We start from the raw sequence: 20,737 nt of genomic DNA, 5'->3' as shown, positions 1-20,737 counted from the left end.
TCAACTCCTTGTTCTCTTCAACTCCTTCTAGTTCAATGGAATCAATCATCTCCAATTTCTCCTACCTTAAAACAGAATTGAAGCTCCCCCTCTCACAGCATCTTCCCCCATTAAATCTAGGAGCAGCAAATTGGCATGAACTTGGCACATTACAACTTGTTAAACTTGTCCATTACAACGTTTATAATACTTGGCAAAAACTTGGCATCCCCTTGTACAATTGCTAGTCATTGACTTGAACATGATGAATTTTTTAGGTTTGCAGTGAAAATATGATTAAGACACTGTCTATAACTGCTCTATTTAGCATTTGAATGTAAGTTTCAATCTCAATTTTATCGTACAATAATTGCTCTCATAGCACTTGTAGTAACAATGTTGAGTGCTTCTTGTAAAGAGAATTAACCTGACAAATTAAGCAATTTGGCACAAGTTCATACTCTTGATACAAAATGGACTTTGTTACTTGCATAAAGGTTTTATTCTAGTTACCATGTGGAGCATATATAAAAGTAAAAGTGTATTTCTGTTCATTGCACTTGTCAGCATTTTCATTCTTTCACTGGAACTCAAATATATTTTCATTCTATTTGAATATTGTTAGACAACATTTCAGTTCATTTCATAGAAAGCTTTAGGTTCTACTTTGTTTTTCCTGGAAACTTAAAGACATACATCTTCAAGGGCTGCTTGACATAGCAGTAGCACAGCCATTTCGTGTTAGATATAAGGGGTATACTTCCATTACACATTCGGATCCTACATACAAAAATTAAGAATGTTTACAACTTATTGTGATTCCTTATACAGGTTTCCTATTTAATTACTCTAAATGAAAGGAAGGGAATGCAGGTTAATGGTTAAACTAGTGAGATTGAGGTGCCATTAAATTGTTGTTGTCATCTTCATCATCGGTATCTAAACATGCTTCAATTTGAGCCTGACTTAGCTGCTGGAATTTAGTGGCTTCTGCTTCTCTCTTCTTGTGGTATGTTTTGGTCCAAGAAACAACACTACCCAAAACTCCCACACCAACCACTACAGAAACAAGTGGGACAAACCACTGTAGGTACAGCAAACATGTTAGTATCATGATTTATTGCTATGACAATCCAAAGCACCATTTGCAAATCTGTAATACTTTTACTTCTACTTAATAGGAAATATAAAAGAAGTCAAATTGTTTTGGACTCGTATTGCATACCTCATTCCCTCCACCTTCATGGTGAGTGGCTTCAAAGTTAGGTGTCGTATCATTAAGGGAATGTTCTGTATAAAACAGAAAATAAAGAAGTTAGAGGGATCAAAATTTTCAAAACCCAAGAATGATTACCACTATAAGATCACTCAATCTGTAATACATACACACGTCATTTGCAATCACTACACCATACAAGTAGAGGTAAACTTGTTTAAAGCCTCTACTACAAAGCTTGTAGAGAAAAGAGGAAAAATAATTTTTTTTATTCTGCAATGCAGGTTGAAGATGAAAATTTATTTTCTTGGTTTATTTGTTTATGCAACTTTGAAATTTATACATGGAATAAAAAATATTGTCACGTTCAAATATGAAAAGCAGTTAATATGAAAATCAGTGTGGCTGTACCTAAGAGTAAGCACCTACAGACTTATAGCACAACGAGTCTATGTGTTTAAAGCTCGCTGAAAAGTACAATAAAATCAAGCCCAAAGGAATTTCAAAAGCTATACAACATGCAAGCAGTTTGTACACATGATCTGCGAAGCACAAATCCATTAAAATTATAACTCTGGAATGTCCTTATACAGATATATGCTCAGGAAGTTGAGAATTTGATAATCAAATCCTATTTTCTACAATGTAAGAGGGGCATGATAGAATACTGTGAGTACTATAATAGTTGAGAAGCTAATCTCAAAAGCACTTCCCAAGCACAATTAAGGATTTGTCCATTCTTTAGAGAAAAGAATGGCTGAAGTCAACAATTGAGTATATAACAGTGCACCCCAAGGATGCATTGCTGGGTTTTGCCCACATTTGCACGCCTGTGGACATTTGGGAGACGGAGAAAAAAAGTTCCCTCCCTGTTTCCCATCTATTCCAGGGAATGTGGCCAAGACATCTCCCCAAACTGGGGGACTTTCCCTAGGACACCTCCTTCTGCATAAATTTTGGGGACGGCCTGCCATCCCTGACATCACTATACAAAAACCAATAATAAAGTATATAAGAGAAAAAATTAAAAACTCATCCTTTATGGGGAGCTCGCATTGACACCCGAAAATGGCATGCATCATGAAAGTTTATGTGGCCTCAAAAGTGCCTTAAATTGGCTTGGTGGCAGGGGACTTTACTTCTCAATCTTGCCCTGAATTGCAACAGGGAATGCACTATGCTCGGGGCTGCCATACTCAGACCTCCACTCTTGGTTTAGAAAACAAAAAATAAAGATTCTTTTTACTACACTAGAGGAAAAATGTTTTTTTTTTACCTGGAATTTTTCCAAATGCTACTGATATATAAACCATTTTGATTTAGTTTACATTTATGATTTGATTTGACAATTGACATCAAATTATCAATAAGCGGCCGTGTTCTCAATTTTCTGTTTAAGTTTGTGCAATTACAAGTAACCTTAATTAAATAATTATCTTTAGCATTTATGACTTGACAATTGTATTGAATCATTTGCATTCTTAATTCTCTATTTACTACTGTAAATTTCGTGCAAATTATATATATATATATATATATATATATATATATATATATATATATATATATATATATATATATATATATATATATATATATATATATATATATATATATATATATATATATATATATATATATATATATATATATATATATATATATATGTATATATCCCCTTCTCAAAAATCTAGGGAATTTTTGCCACCCCAAAAATCCTGTCCCCCTATGCCAGAAATTTGGAAAAACGTTTGTATATATTCTGATGAGTCATGCAATTGAATATCCACATCGATTGCCGATCAAATGATAGTAGAGTAGGTTTCCTTGTTTCTTGAAAGGATTTGCTAACACAAATTTAGATTTGTGTAATCTGCTTCCATATTGATTCATTGACAAGAAAAGTGCAAGATCTTGGTTGCATACTATTGACGTGTCTAAAATCGCTGAACTTGCGACTTCATCCGGCCAACGCAAAAAAGAATGTACTCGTCGAGTATCCTATCCTCTCTTGAGATAAGGAAATCCCTAATGCTGTTTTTTATTTGATCAATGGGGATGACCTCAATATTTCGGTTGTCAGGTCTTGACTGCGGGATAACTTAGTGGTTTGATGTGTTTTGCTGGGAGCTCAAGGGGACTTATGATTAGCAACAAGCTAGTCTGCTGCAATTCTCAGACTACAAATTAAAATCAAAAGGGAAGGGTTCAGGAAGCCTAAGGACAAGGATAATAATAGCTGATGTAGTGGGTAGACAGATTTCGATAAACCAGTTCTTGTTTCGCTAGAGATACCCTCACAACTAGACAAAAATGGTGCAAGCTCCAAGGGATGAAGGATTTTCAGACCGGAGACACTCGCTTTAGGCACTCAATTCTGGCGCAGCCTAAGTCGAACACCTGCAGTTGAACTAACCACAGTTTGGGTTCAGACTAACCATGCACGGTGACCTACAATCAGCAGACCCCCAATGGTATGAACCAGAAATGCATCAAATACCCCTCCACACTTCACCATTAAAATCCCTGCACTCTAAAATTAACCAGCTGAAAGAAACCATGCAAACAGACTAAAACAAAGACAACAAACACTATATTTCAATGTTCATATATTTGCTTCAGCTGCCATTACAACAATTTCTGCAACATCTCTATGCTATGCTTAAAATCTAATCTATTCTAACTACAAAATTCTAACCAACTATCTAACTATCTAACAAAAATCTCTAACCCTTTACAAAAGAAAGCCTCTGCCTTTTATAGAATTTACAATATTGAATCGAAGGCTAGGATGGACTGCATCCAAGGGTCCTAATCTGCCTTCCAAAAGCTGGCAGCTTTAACCTATGCCCAATCAATTCTCAGTTATCCAACCAACCATAATTTCAACTACCTACAACTGTTTTGGCATTATTTTGAGTCTATCCGGTAGTTGGACATTACTGTCCACAAAAATATCTTGCGCGGGACCCATAGGCAGTTTTTTCAATAAAACAGTTTCAGTTTACAAAAACTAAACTTCTGGAATTAAATCCAGTTGTGTGCTTTTCTCGAGAACGCATGCTTTGTAGTATCTGGAGTGTTCTTCGGTCTTTGGTGGTGAACTTCAGCTTGTCGTCCAGCGGCACGCTTCCCAATGCCCGGTTTAGATCTCGCGCTCTTGCAGCGCATTCCTATATCCTTTTCTTTTCTAGCTTTCAGTGCCTCGCTCCTGGTTTTCTGCGATGACGTCCTGCGACCTGCAAACAATCAATTTCATTTTAATAAAATCAATTTGAAAAATTAAATAGTTTAACTTAACAAATATTAAATTTTACGTCATCTGGCCCGAGAAGTTCTTTGTGAGATGTATCTTGAAATGTCGTTCTCTTCGAACGTGAAATCCGATCCTTGGTCTAGATGGTGTTTGGGCGATCTGAATCCACTAAAGCTTCTTGGCTGACTGGCGAAAAAGTGATTTTGCCCTATGGTTCAATTTCGGCCTGCAAGTTGGTTTTGAAAATATCTAAGTTTAACGCCCCTTTCTGCATCGGCATTTTCAGGCTAAAAGCCACTTTGCGAACTTGGTTTCAACGACTTTACCTTTTGCTTCTATTCGCCAAACTTCGGCTCAAGACACGTTTTTGCAAACTTGGTAACTTAACGCCTTTCTATTTTTAAAAGTTTTCTTTTATCTCCCGAAAATAGGGTGTTTAAAGCTCTTCGCAAGGTTTATATTTCGCAATTTTCCTCATTTATCAAACTTGAGCGAAATGCACCATTTCCCAAACCTTTAACCTTTTCGCGATTTTCCTCCAGGTTGCGAACTTCGGGTTTTGAGAGCTTTTGCAAGGCTTTAAAACTCTTATTTTGCGCTGTTATGCCAAACTTCGGGATTTGAGGTCCCTATTTCAAACTCAAACTCCACGATTTTCCCTGTTAGGCCGAAGTTCGGGACCTGTGAACGAGAAGCTTTTTCAAACTTTACAAAAGATTTCGCCTATGGATGAAACTTCGGTGATTTTAGAGGGTTTGTAAACTTTAAAAAACCTTCGTGATTTTCTTCTAGATCCGAAGTTCGGCGACTTTGGATTTTATGCAAACTTAAACTCCGCGACTTCCAAGCTATATGCGAACTTCGGCATATTTATGTGGTTTGAAAACTCTTTAAAACTTCGTGATTTCACAGCCTATCCGAACTTCGGCGAAATGTACCATTTTGCAAACCTCTTGAACCTTTCCGCAATTTTACTCTCTTTAGCGAATTTCGGAGTTTAGGCGGTTTTTTTCAAACTCACGATACATTGCAATTTCCCTCGATTTTGGCGAATGAGGGGCCCTCTTTTTTTTTTTTACACTTAAAACTTTTGCAATTTCACCTTTAGCAAAAATCAGGGTTTAGGAGGCTTTTGAAAACTTTAAACATTGTGATTTCGCCTTCTTGAAACTTCGGCGAGTTTGGACTTCATGTAAACTTCGTAAATTTCGCAATCCTCCTTTATATGCCGAATTTCGGGGTTTTGGTGGTTTTTTCAAACTTTAAATCTTTTGACTTTTCACCCTATAGTGCGAACTTCGGCGTTTTCAACACTTACGCAAACTTTGGTGATTTCGCATTTTATGCAAACTTTTAAACATTTCGTGATTTATCCTTTTGATGCGAATTTCGGCGATTTCGCCCCTTTTGCAAAGTTTTTAATAGTTTTAACTTTTTGCACTTAATCGCCGAATTTCGGCGAAATAGGAGCCTTTTCAATCTTTAATCTCTTTTGCATACATACTCATTTCGCCGAAAATCGAGGGTTTAACTCGGCCTACTTAGCCGATTTTGTGAACTTGTAATCGCATTTCACCCTTTTCGACGAATTGGAGGGTTTTGAAATTTTAAATTCTTTCTCACTTTTTGGCTTAGGGAGACTTTTTTCAGGTTTCACCGGCGATTTCAAACACGGGCTCAAATGGCAAATCGTGATGACCCTCTTCAACAAACTTCCGGCATTTGTGCGATTCTCTTATATTAACCTAATCGGCCATATTATTCAGAATGCGCGACTTTCAACTTATAGATGGACTTCGGGAATCCCTTGGTCCGACCTGAAACTCAGGACTCCAGACGAACACCAAGGGAGGAACTTCTCTCTTACAGAGACCGGCAGACTACTACCACGGGGGTCCCTATTCAAGGAAAAAAATGGGGCAAGGTGTGCAAAAAGCACAACACATACTTCAAAGTATCAAACCATAGAAGCAAAAACTGTCAAAAATCACTGTCAATCACAATTAATCCTGAAACGGTCAGTACAGTGATCTTTTTGCACTGCGAAAATCACAATTTTCACCATTAACTCGGCTGAATCAGTATTTTTGCCAAATTTCACCTGATAAATCACAAAGAAAACAACATTAACTCGTCTGAATCATGCTTATTGACACGTTTGACCAATTTTGACAAGTTAACTGGTTTTTTCAGCAAAACAAATTCTTGGTTTTTTAAATTTTTTCCCAAAATGCTAACCCTGTTTTCTTTCCCTTTTTTTTTCCGAAATAGCCCTAATCTAATTTTCTCCCAATTAAATCACAATTTTGTGAGTATTCTTTATCTTTGGTTTGCCAATTTATTCCCATGAACGATTTTTGCTGCTATGCAAATTCAACCATTGGCAGTCTTGAAGATAGAAAGACTTTGAAAGCTTGAAGAGATTTTCCAGAAAATTCAAATCGAAAATAAAGATTTGAGAAAGATCTTGTAACACTCGATGAAAATAAAGAGTTACAATTTGGACTGAAGCCATGGAGATTTACTCATGGACATCATTGACAAGTTGTAACAAGACTTGAACATGAAAGAAGAGATGTTGACAGAGTTTCAAGATGATGGTGAAGGAATGTTGGGGACATAAGAGTCTCACAAGCAAAGAAGACCATCCTCAAACAAAGATGCCAAAATTATGTTTAGTGTGTGCACAATAAGCACTTCACCATACACTTCTTTCAATCAAGATATATATGTGCCCTTTTGTAGTTTTGAGAAGCATACCATGCAAATTGGATGTAAGTTGTTATTTAAAATAGATTGTGGTGGAAAAGGGTTTGGCAAGAGTGGCCCAGGAATAAAAGACCACATAAAGGTTGAGGAAAGAACTCAATATGCATGTTTGGGATATGTTAATGGCTATGAAGTTTAAGAAAACTTCAAAACAGATGAAGCAAGATTAGCTTGCAAAGATGAAGAGCTCATGCCAATAGCTCAACAAAAATAGCATCATTCTTTCTGTGAATATTTATGAGCAATTGAAATTTCTAAACAATAATGGCATTCCATTTTCAGGGCATTGACATGGCATGGCAAAACTGTAAAATGGAATTAAATTACCTGGCTTTTATAATTAAAAAAACTCATTAGAAATAAACACAGTACATGCAAAAAAGAAATCTAATTATAAAAGAAGAATGGTTTAAAAGAAAACAATTTTACATTAATCTAAGAGGGTAAATTTGAAAAACGAAAGGCTGGTCCTAAAATAGTAAGGGCTATCATAATAGATCTCATCACCCCATGTTTTTAACCTAAACCCTCAGAAAGCTATAAATCCAAAGAAAAACCCTTATTAACATTTAAAATTTAACTCTCAAACAAATCTATTCAATTTAGAACTTTAAAAAATAATTAAATACCCTAGCCTTAACCCTAAATTGAAACTTTCCAGTCTTTCCATGCTTTATTTTTTCTGCACTTAAGTTAAAAAATGAGTGAAAATGGGATAGGTATTTATAACAACATTTCAAAACCAATTTTTCAAAACTTGGGAAACAGTATGGAAAATGTAGTAAGTCCTGATTAATCAGGGTTATTTACAAATTTATAGAGTGTCATGTTACCGTACTCTTAATAGTGAGCAGGTTTCTAATGAAAAGGAAAGTAGCATTACACTAATTCAAAAGGCCAAAGAAAAGTCTCCAAGAGGAGGACAGCAACTTCATGAAGAAGGGGAAAGTACTCACTACTTCATGACTGTGGGTGAATGCGAGTTGGATACAAGAAAAGAGAAGTCTTTCAAGAAAGGAAAAAGCTTCAAAGAAAAATGCATAGCATCTCCAAAGAGAGAACATCCAAAAGAAGGAGGTAGAATATTACCACTTCGTCAAACTTGTACAAGTAAGCAAAAGGGCAGTCCAACAAGGTATCCAAGAGACAAATCTTCCATTGTTTTCTTTAATTGTAGAAAGATAGGACATATGGCACAAGAATGTTGGTATGCTTATCCATGTTCATTTTATGCAATAAGTAACCATTTTAATTCTGTTATAAGAAGCTATCCATCATCAAGAATCCTAAATACTTTAAAAATAGAGGGAAAATTGTTTACACCACTCTCCTAGATAAAGAAGAGATCAACGTTTAGGAAGCAAAATGTTGCAGATTGTAAACCCCACTTTTCAAATTGGTATGAGAAGCTAAAGAAGAAATAAAGATTATCAAAAGATAGGGGAAAGAATTATTGCACTTATAAATATGATTGGGCAATGTCAGGCAAAACATTGGAAACTTCATCGTCAACTCACCCTAAATAGCTGTAACTCTGAGCATTTCAAAAAGTAAGAGGCGTCTGCAAGTGAGAAAGACAAAGTTCTCCAAGCACCTACTATCGGGGGGGTGAAAAGGAAGAAGCAAAGCTGTTGAAGGAAGAAGCCATCAAGAGGGAGCAGCCCATAGAGAAGTCCTCATCTCTGTTTTAAGTGGGTGATGGTAAAAGGTCATTTTTGGTTTCGTGGATAGAATATTTGCAGAGACAACTTGTTGATGGGCATGAATATAAATGTGTAACAATCATGTTGAGAAGCACCTCCACGTTGTTTATTGTGTTTCATTTTTTTAAGTCCAATAAGCAAGGAGGAATATAACCTGTCAAGGGCGAATATGAAGCAGCCACCCGATCTATTTGAGAGGCACAAATATGGGCAGCCCATTTCATTAAAGAGGCTGTAACATTTTCTGCATTCCCACATGTTCATGTTAGTATGCAGATCATGCATAATTTCTTTACCACTTGGAGCACATGACAAGATAGGTGAGAAGAGGCACTCTATGTTGTGAAAGCATTCTTAGTAAAGATTGAAGCCCAAAGCATTACAGAGGTGGCAGCAAGATAGTTTCAGATTTCTCCATACAAGTTCAAATACATTTAAAATGAAATCAATTGTAGCATGTATATTTACTCATCATTGTTGTAGAATACATCCGGAGATTGCAATGTTGTAGCAGGGAGGATAGGCCTGATTTCATCATCAGAGACATTGTAGGATTCCTATGATAGTTTTGGTATGGACACAAGAAGTTGTAATAGCTATGGCAAGAGTGTAGAATGGAGTTTTTAATTTTTGTAAGCACCAGGAATAAGTTCGCAGGAGGTTTTCAAAAACTGATTTTGGTAAGAAAGCAGTTGTTTAAATTACATTGGTGGGCATCTAGAAGTGTGCTCATTAGCCTAAGAGTTCTTTCACAATGGGAACTGGTGAATAAGTAGCATGGCAGTGTGTCATTCATACCGAAGAGAGAAAATCACAGCGATTAGTACTTCAAAAGAAAGCTGTTAATTTGAAGGGTACACGATTGGAATTCATATTAATTCATTGAAGACATTTCATGATAGTATATTAAATTTATTGGTGATGCAAATTTTGAGTTGCAAGATAGGGGCAGCTTTATCATAGCAAATGTATTTTCATTCCATGTATGTTGCATTTACTGTTGTTGTAAACATTAAATTGTAAGACTCAAGATAGGAGCAACTTTGTAGAAGTGGTGATTTGTTGTAATTTACTTATGTGATGTTAAATGCTTTCTTCACTTGTCTAAATAATGTGAACCAGAAGAAAGTTCTAGCAAGCATCTCCCAAGAGAGAGCTTCACCCCATCCTACAAGAATTTGTATCACAGAAAAAGGGGCTAAGAGGAATAGCCAATAGCAAAGGCAAGGCACCAAGAGTGACAAAGAGACGGCTAACAGAAGGAACAACACACCCAAGAGTGCAAGAGGGTTTGTGAGCAGATATTTGAAGCAGTCAAGGACTCTAAGACCTATTTGATCCTGTAAAGTGCAAGTTGGAACAAAAAATTCCAAGAGAGAAGCATTGTCTTTCTAAGAGAGTTGATGAAAAACAAGTAGCCCATTTGAGAATATAGTCCATATATTTCAATTTTAGAGATTTTATGGGACCAAAAACTTTAAAAGTGGTGATGCCCGATCTGAAATTGGATCATGAACATCAAATTAGTCAGTTGAGTTAATTGACTGTGAATGAAAGTAAAAAGTTATTTGTGACATGTTATGACCTCATACATTTCAACTTTTAGATACAGAAAAAACATATGGGAAATATGTAAAATGAATTTTTATTGCATATGTGAAATAATGGAAGCTCATTTCAAATCCGTATGAAAAGTCATGGCCTCTGCAAATTGCAAAATTTTTTACATAGGTGGTGATTATGTAACTGCAATTTCTCTAAGTGGCAGTTTAACAACTACTTAAAGTGGAGATTTTGCAATTAAGGGGCGGTTTCACAACCTTCGGTTCTCTAAGCAGCCATTTTTCCTGAATGTAATGCATGGCAAAAGCAAACAATAGGGAGATGGCTGATCTTTAGATTCCAAACTTTTGGGCTTCTTGTTTGAGCCCAATGCATGCTCTACCTACAGGGTTCAAGAAAGCAAAGAATTGCAAGGCAATTGATCTACATGGTTAACACCGATTTGTGAAGAGTACACAGCCGAGATGGAGTATGGAAATTAAGTATTGGGATGTTATTGATTGATGATGATGTTACTTAAGGCCTGGAGAAGACAGTAAGCTTGTTAAAATGCAAAGAATATAGTGGATATCAGGAAGCATAGCTTCACCATACTGGAGTTTCCCGCATTGGGTTTCTTCAGGGTAATTTCTTGTGTCTATCAGATATCTCTTTTATTAGTGTATTTCATTTATTTGTTACATACTTCTAATGATTGCAATTAATTTTCTATCCCAAACGTTTAAGAATGTATAAGAAATCAGATGAATGCATGAGCACAAACATAACACTTTTTTCCAACAACAATTATGAGTTGAATTCAATCCCATACAAAGTTAAAGGAAATGGACTATTGTTTTATGGAATTGTAAAGAAATCAAATGATTGGTAGTAGCATATATGAGAGTTAGTAACATGATATGCAATGTATGTAGCATGTATAGAATTAAATTATCAAATGTAAGATGTAGATGGAAGCTTGAAGGGCTGGAGAAAACATCATGTTTTATCTTTTGAATGTTGTTTCAATGGTATAGAACTTTGGAACAACATATAAATATGGTAAATCCATGTTGAATAGTGCAATGGATATGTATGTTAATTACAGATCGGACTTCTTTATCCTTTCAATGCATTACACATGTTAAATTGCTGTGTCTTATTCCATATACAGATTTTGATAAATTAGATAATTGTAAGAATCTATTTTACATTGCATTAACATTGATGTTGAATTCATGAGAAAATGTGATTTAGAATTGAGTTGTAGTTCAAGATTCTTTCAGATTAAAAAGAAAATAGTATTCTAAGATGCTTAATCACCCAAACAATTGAGGTAGGAAGGTCTAACTAAAGTTTCTGCTTCCATGTCTGTGATATGCATTTAATCTGAGATAATAATATTTTCCACAGAGAAATTTTAACTTGAGAATCTCGATTAAGTTGCTTGTCAACTCACCATGGCTCTTAATTTGGTATGATTCCTCAAAAACAAAGCCCCCAGAATCTCTGATCCTTAGGTAATTGAAGAGTGCCACACAGAAAGGAAAAAAAAATTGTAAGCCCTTGAACCTATAGAGAACAGCAAACTGTCATAAATATTTAGGGAAATGAAGGATAGGAGAATGTACAATGACAATTGTGCATTTATGTGGTCCATATGGAGTCCAAATTTCTGAAAACACTGATACCAGTTCCCCTGAATATTCTGTAAAATTTGTAGATGTGTGTCAAGCAGAATTCTCCTATTGCAGGTGGTGTGTACCTTTTGAAGCATCTGGGGGGTTTTGGTTGCTATTTGGACTCACAATTAACTATGAGGTCCTTCAAGCTCTCTTAATTAAGTTGTGCTATAGACTATAGAATAAAACTAAAATGATAACATGGATGTTGTTGAAAACCGATAGCTAGATCGGATTATATGAGCAAATAAATATGAATAAATGTATCTACATTGGGCTGGGCCCAAAATTGTTTTATTGTAACTTGTAAAAGCACTTAACGTGGGCCTCTTCTTGGAGCGCTAAGTTAAATCAAAATGTGGTCATTATGCATTGTAAAACATGCCCCAAATTGGGCTCTAAAATAAAATATGAAATTGTATCCTAGCCGACTTGAAGGAAATGTAAAAGATGAATCTTGTATATAACAAGAATCATCTTAGATCTCAATTCAATCATTCATCACTCTCAAGTAAAATCTCTTAAATAGCGAATTCTGGTTATGCAGCTCAGTGACATACTTTACTCTTCAAGGTCAGCGAAGAGGTCTTCCAAGTGTAGCGAATTGATCTTCAATCTAGCAATTCAAGTCCTCAAGGTTGGCGATGTGATTCTTAAGGTCAGCGAACATCTTTCTTGAAGGCAGCGAATACTTCTTAGTGATAGCAGTCATCATTGAAGATCAGCGAATCATTCTTGAAGCCTTGGCTCTTCATTTGTAAAGGTTAATAGTCGGTTAATAGTTAGGAGTTAGCAAAAGAGAGATAGTCAATAATTAGTAGCTCAATAGTAGATAGCATTTTAGAGTAGAGTAGAAGGAGAAGGCAAAGATTGTTGCCAAGAGATTGTTGCAAAAGACATGTAAACTTCATTGAAGGAATGGTGAATTCTATGTGTCGATTCTACAATTTGCATGGTCTCTATACTTCTCTAATTTAATTTCATGTTATTAGATGAATGGAAGAAATTTGTATGATCAATGGTGAAATTTGTATATCCATACTACTAGCGGTTTGTTGATTGCAAACTTGCTTTGCGTAGTCAACTGGAATCATTCAACTTAAGCTTAACTTCAATTATCGTTTCTTCATTGATATGCATCAACCTGACGGTGTCTATGCTTGTAGCGGTGATCTGAACATCATAAAGCTATCCTTAGAAGATCGCACTAACCTTGTGGGGATGACCCTAGCATGTCAAAGCAAGACTTAGTTAAAGTTTCATCAAAGATCATCCATTGCTCCTACATTCTTAGTGTTAGAATTAGATCCTTCTCCAACCCTTACCCTTTTCCCTTTTTTAAAAATCAAGGATCAGTAAAGACCCACGTTCCAGTGATATCCAAAGCAAATCAGACGCTCAGGTCATCGAATGTAAGTCCCCTTTGTGATTCCAGCAAAATCACATCATACCGCAAGAGCTTATCCACACATAGAGAACCTACAATCAAAAACTTGGAGCTACTTCGATTGATCCTTCTGCGAGTAGCTCCAAGGTTCAATTGGAGTAGCTCAAGGCTAAAGGAATGTGAATTAAGCCTAAAATGCAAAATGTAAAATTGCCTAGGAATAGGTTTTTCTCAAGGACCTAGGCAAAATATTAGACCTCCTCGGAATTTTGCTTTGGACCCTTTGGAAGGGTCAGGAGCAAAATTTTGCATTTTAGGCTTAATTCACATTCCTTTAGCCTTGAACTTCACTTGACCTTTGAATCCCTTTCTCCTGAAGACATCATTGATTTGACCCCCAAAAAGACCAAAAAGAAGGATTTCGATTTGGACCCTGGCCAAGGACAGGACCTATAAGGAATTTCGCTCTGGACCCTTTGGAAGGGTCAAGAGCGAAATTTGCATTTTAGCTCAAATTTCATCATCTCCTTGCCTCAAATCTCTTCTCAAGGCAAGAACACATTAATCCCTTCCCAACCATGCCATAGGAACAAAAATCTTGGTTTCAAACATAGAGCAAAATAGAGGTTTTAAGAATTTCGCTCTGGACCCTTTGGAAGGGTCAGGAGCGAAATTTGCATTTTAGGACAAATTCTTCACATTTTGTGACCACAACTTACTCAAATGCATGCCTAAGGATGCCTCTAATATTTTGCCTAGGTCCTTGAGAAAAACCTATTCCTAGGCAATTTTGGAGGCGAATGACTTGATCTTGGTAAGATAATGTTGAAAATGAGGTCTAATTGAGCAACTTTGTCAAATTTTGCTCCTGACCCTTCCAAAGGGTCCTGAGTGAATTTTATTATAGGACTTGTCCCTAGAGAGGGTCCAGAGTGAATTTCACTATAGGGCCTGTCCCTGGAGAGGATCTTGAGCGAATTTCATTCTAATGCCTTCTTGTTGATGATTTAAGGTAAGAAAGGATATGTTAGAATGAATATTTTATGTATAATTAATCATTTTTTGTTTGTTTTGCAGATCAACAAAATCAAGTTTGAGGGAGCCAAGCCAGGACAAGGGCGACCTCTTCAAGTTTCATCATTATCGACGACACTTCAAAGGCATGGAGGAGGACTCAAGGTGCTTCTAAAGCGTTGGAAGACTTCAAGTGTTCAAGGAGTTGCAAGCTATCCTCAAGACCTCATTCTACCACATGAAGAAACCATGGGATGTTAAGAAGAAATATCTTATAAACACTTCAAGGCGAGGTGAGCTACCAGAGAAAGAAAACTTGATAGTGAGGAGGCTTCATCAAACACATGGGAGTCAAGGAGGTACATCATTCATCGCATCAAAGACAGAGGAGGATCAACCAAGGCACAAACGCAAGACAAGGTGGCATCCCAGTCACTATTCCTCTAGTCAGATAGCTCCACCTCAACATGTCCAAATTCAATGTACCTGACTCACCATTGATGGCACAAACTTCGAGGCACCTACCCCTGACATCTATTGGTCCACAATCATGGAATGCAATTTTCTCATTGGCTAAAGGAGTTTGTTGTAACAAACCCTAATTAGGGTTTTCATCTTGTAATCCTAGCCATTGATTGTAAATCAATCAGAGCCATTGAATTGTAAAGAGCTCCCTATATAAAGCTTTGGCTCTTCATTTGTAAAGGTTAATAGTTAGCTAATAGAGAATAGTGAATAGTTAGAAATTAGTCAATAGTGAATAGTCAGTAAAATAAAGTAGTAATTAGAATAGAATAGGAGGAAAAGGCAAGAAATTGTTGCCTAAATTGTAAATGAACTCCATTTTCATTGAAGTTATGGTGAAATGTGTCGTTTCTTTGCACTATGCATGGTCTCTTGTTGAATCTTCATTTTAGATGATGGTTAATTAGATTGAATGAAGGAAGTTATTGAATGCACTCGCATGGAATCTGCCTAGTCCAAACCACTAGCCTCTTGCTGACTGTAAGCACGCCCTGCGTGGTCAACTGGCTATAGAATGAGCTTAATCTTGAGTCGTTACACGTCTATTGTCCATTATCTTGAATGGTGATCAGTGTCTGATGGTGTACGATTTGAACATATTCGAAGCATCCCTTAGAAGATCGCACTGAGTTGGTGTGGAATTGTTCGCCCTGATGGTGAGACCCAGCCCAATAGGATTCCAACTAGTTGTTCATCCATCTTCTTGCATTCTAGGTCTTAGATTAGATTCTCCAAACCCTGTATCTTTTGATATTTCTTTATCTTCCAGCTAGTAGATAGGATTCAAGTTCCAGCAGATTAAACGCTCGGGCAGTCGAATGTAAGTCCCCTTGTTAATCCAGCATAATCACATCACACCACAAAAGCTTACCCACACGTAGAGACCCTACATATAAGAACCTTGGAGTTGCCTCGATTGATCCTTAGGCGAAATCTTCAGCATTCGGGGAAACTTTGTTCAAGAGAGGATAAGATACTTTGGTATTTTATTTTGTGTTCGCATGTGCATAAGAAACACATCAACAATGGGGAAGCCTGTTAAGTATTATGTTACATCGGTCACTATCTTGGAACACATAAGATGACAACGCTATGAATATGAACACTCTTTATGGAGGATTTTCCACAACTCTCATAAATGATTTTGTGTGGTTCATTAATGGGGTCACTTCTTATGATCTGACCACTTGTATAATTCTACGTTCGAGGATTAGTTGGTGCTATCAATGACTGATACAATGTTTTCTTTTGATGGCTTAATTCATGCAGGAAGGCTATCTTTTATTAATCTCAAATTCTATCTATATTCAATCCATTCAAAGATTTAACTTTTTCAAATAGGCCTTTTGCAGAAGTTCCTAATCATGAACATGGTACTGACTTTTAAGAAACATGTAGTCTATGTGATGCAATTCTATTTGCGGGGAACCTCATTATGCACTGTGAAGCAAAGCAAAAGATATTGAATAAAATAAAGATCTGTCAACGGATTCTATGTGTGTAGAAAAAGGCTTATCAGAATGAACCTTTGTTAGCAAAGGAAACCTTGGGGATCAGATGCTTAGAAGGATAGATCAGTGAACCTGGTCTTTTTCAAGATTATTGGAATATGTGAGATACTTTATTTTCACTCAGAGACAGTATTTTCACTTAGAGATAGTAATCTTGTCGACAATTTCATAACCAACTCCGGTCTAATAATTCAATAACAAAGTTCAAAGTTGTCCAAAGGAGGGCAGGAAAAAGAGAAGCCCCTCTATCATGAAGGCATTATGTTACTAATCTGGTATAGTTCTTAGTTAATAATAGAGGAAATACAGTTAAATAGAATTATTCTAGCAGCAATATGATTCCCTTCCCTTTTTTCAGGTGTAGAAAATATTTTTGTTAGTATCAGATTTAACCTATCAAGTTTCTCTATTTGTTCCTCACACAAGTTTTGACAATTCAAGAACAATTATGTTTAAAACCTTAGCATCAAAAGTCGATCGCCACAAACTACTAGTAGCTTTTTAAAAATGATATATTTATGGCAGTGAGAAAAATACGAATAAAGTTCCATGCAAATTTCATGTGGCCTGGAAATTAATGATCTAAAATCGCAATGTATGGTTAACATCATGTTTGTCCAAAGACTCAAGAAATACATCATCTTATTGGGGGTCAATGGAGTGGGGGTTGAATTTGGTTCATTGATACATATAGGGCAAAGGTAGCCAGAAACTGTGATTGGGTCAATAAAGTAGGGAAGTTGAAAAAGGTTAAGGTACAGAAAAATCAGTTCCTGCCAATACCGTACCATCCATGCAATTAGTGGTTGAATTTACAGACTGGCCTTATTTATCTTATGAAAGGCTTTTGAAATGTCAATCCTCTGGGTGAAATATCAAATTTTGGCACTGGGCTACATATGACAACCAATTCCCATTTTGAAAATCGTTAATTATGAGGCAAGCTGCAGAGGGATTACTAGTTGAAATCTGTCTTAATCATCATGCACAACTTAAAATGAATTCTCTATGATTAGAACTTGGGTCTTGCCAATACAAGGTGCATCCAGAAACCAATTGCCTTGCATCCAGGGGCTGATTATCTATAGTTTTAACATATATCACTACAAAGTACTGAGTCTTCAGATTGCATTTATAAGTTATTATAACTAATCTCAGATTGGAGCAACTGCTAGTTATAACATTATATTGCTGGCCAACAGTAACTAGTGGTAGACATGAGAAATAACAGATTAACACAAAAAAGATTTACTGCAATTCATATCATGTTTTCACTGGTAGAACTAAAGGTATACATCTACATAAACTTTGCCTACGATCAACTTAAGTAAGAATATATGGTGAACTTACTAACTGTTAGCTATCCACTTGGATAGAATAAACAGAACCACAACCAGTAGGAGGGCATCGCTGTATTAAATATCTGTCTATGATACCTAATAATAGAAAAACAAGTGAAGTTTACCAATTCATATAGAAATGGTGCATGGTACAGAAATTCCTGGGAAAACTTATTATGTGAAATTTCTGGTAAAAACACCCCAAAACATTCTGAATAGCAGAAGACTTGATTAATGGTTGAACCTTCCGAACACCTACGTGCTTGTCTCACTCGTCAATTCCATTTTTAATGGTTAGTTAGCCATTGTTAATGATAGTCCTTGAGACACATGGAAAGAGATCACTTACTCGGTTTAGTAGGAAAGGCGCAATCAACACTTCCTCTCCAATTATGAGGACAAGCACACTCACGGTCTTCTATGATACACTCTGCCCGATGAAAGCAAAACATACTTCCACAAGGAGCCCCGCTGTATTCACAGTGCTCTCCAATATAACCTGGCGGACACTTGCAAGTGTAATTCTCTCCCTGGATGATTTCTTCACAGACACCTCCATGCTCACACCAGAATGAATTTGTTCCATCACACATGATCCGCTCCTCATCACAATGTTTGCCCCTAACTCACAAACATCACAGTTTTCAATCATGTAAGTCCTCCATGCTACATTGCTATGCCCACCACATTATATAGGCCCAAGAAATAAAATTACCCAATTTGGCAGATCTATTTTAATTATTTTTCCCTCCGCAACTCTTACTTCCAATAGCAATCTAAAGAGAAAAACAATGGCTTAAGGACTGTGGTTCAACAGTAGGCAAAGATGGCTGACACATTTGCGGTCAAATGTTCAAGTTATGCTGGTGACTCCATAATAAATTTGGCAGCCAGGGGATGACCTTAACCATTCATTCACCAATAAAACAAAATAAAGAGAAAAACAATGGGTTCCTACCCAAGAAATGGACGATCTCCATCAAGTATAGTGGAAGGATCAGGCAGTTTGCAAATGCATTGACCATCCTCGTCACATTCTCCACTCTTGCAGAGTCTCCCATCACACTTCACTGAACTGCTACATGAAATCTGCATAGCTACCAGTACAACAAATAAGCCTAACACACTCACTCTCCACATTTTTGGTTGATCCTCAACTTACAAAATCTTTATTGATTCCAAATCTGGGTATGGATGATACAGGTAACAAATGTGTTTGGAGTCTTGAGAAACAGATCTGTGTATGCATTAAACAGAAATGCAGAGATTAGATTTAGTGGAGTTTTCAAGTTGGCTGTATTCAGTTAAAACATATAATCGGCCCTGCCCCCACTCACCTCCACCACTTAGTACCCCATTAGAAGAGAGGTAAATGTTATCTTTTTAATTTTCTTTGGGCATTGGAAGGGGACAAGGGGAGAAAGAAGACAGAGTCATGTGCAGTTCATCCACTTTATGTTGTTCACGTTTCTCTTTCTTTGGCAGTTGCATTGTTCTCTTTCAAACCAGATGAGCCATCGGTACTCATTAATAAATTTGCTCGAAATGCCAACTGATAAAGAAATCAATTTTAAGGAAATAAATCGCAAAACTGAATGGAGTGATCTCAATTTCAAGGAGAGAATTGCAGCATGAACGTGTATAGAAAATCGTAGGAATGAATTGCATTTAAGGAGGCAGTATTTAAAAAGGTGATCTAACATGTTACAATTACATTACCGAGGATTTCTTACATTAAGAACTCAAGTCAAAACTTATTAAAAGAGAACTCTTTTATCGAGGATTAACAAAATTAATCAAATTAATATAAAATGTTTAACTTTGTCAACAAATATTTTTTTGTTTATGATTTTGATTGAAAAGTGGGTTTCATTTATTAAATAGACACAAAAGGTTTTTTTATATTGGAGTAAGCAAACTCAGATTACAAAGATGAATAGAGAAACAATAGCCTTACAAAATTACACACAGCATGATGAAATTGCTACCAAAACATCAAAAATAACAGTTACATGATATCATCAGCAAAAATAAAGTTCCATAGATACAATCACATGCTATTATCAGCAAAAATAAGAGTCGTGGATGTTGTCATCTTCAACAAATAAAATCATGGCTATAATAAAGGTTCCAACATTGTGTACAATCCGCTCCAAAGCAATGTCCATCATAAGAAACTTCTTCCAAATCATGGGAAACCACGAGCATTATCCTTTGGATTAGTAACTTGCAAAGTGACTTCAAATGTTTGGATCTGTGTTTGCAAATTGGCCAAAATATTTTGGAGATCAGAGGTGGCTTGGAGATTATTCTTGAGGATAGTGACCTGGAGTGAAAAAATATCAATAAGCATCAAGACCTCAACTTGTAAGGGGGAAAAGGTGTGAGAGAAGGAAGCTAAGCAGTGAACTCTCCAAATAAACTTGAGGATAGTTTGTTTGAGGGTCTTTGAAATGATGTTATGGTATTGGAAAAGTCCAAGAAGTGTTGATCGCCAAGTCCATTTTTTAGGAAAACTTGCAGGGAAAATGGAGGACAAATGGAACCAAAGGGTATGAGCGTGAGGGTAGAGCCAAAAAGCGTTCTTAATAGTCTCTTTTTTAATACTAAAGGGGCATGAAGGAGGGGGGGGGTGATGAAAGAAAGACGATCCCCTATAGGTAGTTTAATATGAAGGGCTTTCCATGCAATTAATTGGGATTGAGCATCAGCTTTGGACTTCCAAATCTAGGAGCTTAGCTTGTTCCATCTACCTTGGGTAAAATTGCATCTCCATTTAAGGGTGAGGCATGGATCAAAGGAGAAGAGAGGGA

The 20,737-nt window shown here is 36.4% G+C and overlaps 1 protein-coding gene across 2 annotated transcripts; it reads right to left on the bottom strand.

The window, feature by feature from the left end:
* Positions 1 to 563: 563 nt before the first annotated feature.
* LOC131038955 (uncharacterized) lies at positions 564 to 19,569 on the bottom strand. Of its 2 annotated transcripts, XM_057971570.2 has the most exons (5): positions 19,262 to 19,569; positions 18,883 to 19,161; positions 18,274 to 18,545; positions 1,205 to 1,269; positions 564 to 1,063 (listed from the first exon to the last, which is right to left on the bottom strand). In XM_057971570.2, exons 2-5 carry the CDS (start codon positions 19,062 to 19,064, stop codon positions 866 to 868), a joined length of 717 nt encoding a protein of 238 aa, XP_057827553.2. In that variant the 5' UTR covers positions 19,065 to 19,161; positions 19,262 to 19,569; the 3' UTR covers positions 564 to 865. The 2 variants fall into 2 exon arrangements, with proteins under 2 accessions (XP_057827553.2, XP_057827552.2); XM_057971569.2 differs by having other exon boundaries at positions 18,883 to 19,569.
* Positions 19,570 to 20,737: the final 1,168 nt, after the last annotated feature.

Source organism: Cryptomeria japonica, chromosome 3 (assembly GCF_030272615.1).
Source record: "Cryptomeria japonica chromosome 3, Sugi_1.0, whole genome shotgun sequence".
Classification (NCBI taxonomy): Eukaryota; Viridiplantae; Streptophyta; class Pinopsida; order Cupressales; family Cupressaceae; genus Cryptomeria; species Cryptomeria japonica.
This window is presented reverse-complemented; position numbering and strand designations above follow the sequence as displayed.

Bases quoted from the DNA above. Each gene is read 5' to 3' on its own strand.
- LOC131038955 (XM_057971569.2), bottom strand. From the start codon at position 19,064: ATGTGGAGAGTGAGTGTGTTAGGCTTATTTGTTGTACTGGTAGCTATG. The intron at 18,546-18,882 runs GTAGGAACCCAT...TTTGTGAGTTAG, and splicing joins GGAGATCGTCCATTTCTTGG to GGGCAAACATTGTGATGAGG. The intron at 1,064-1,204 runs GTATGCAATACG...CTGTACCTACAG, and splicing joins ATGAAGGTGGAGGGAATGAG to TGGTTTGTCCCACTTGTTTC.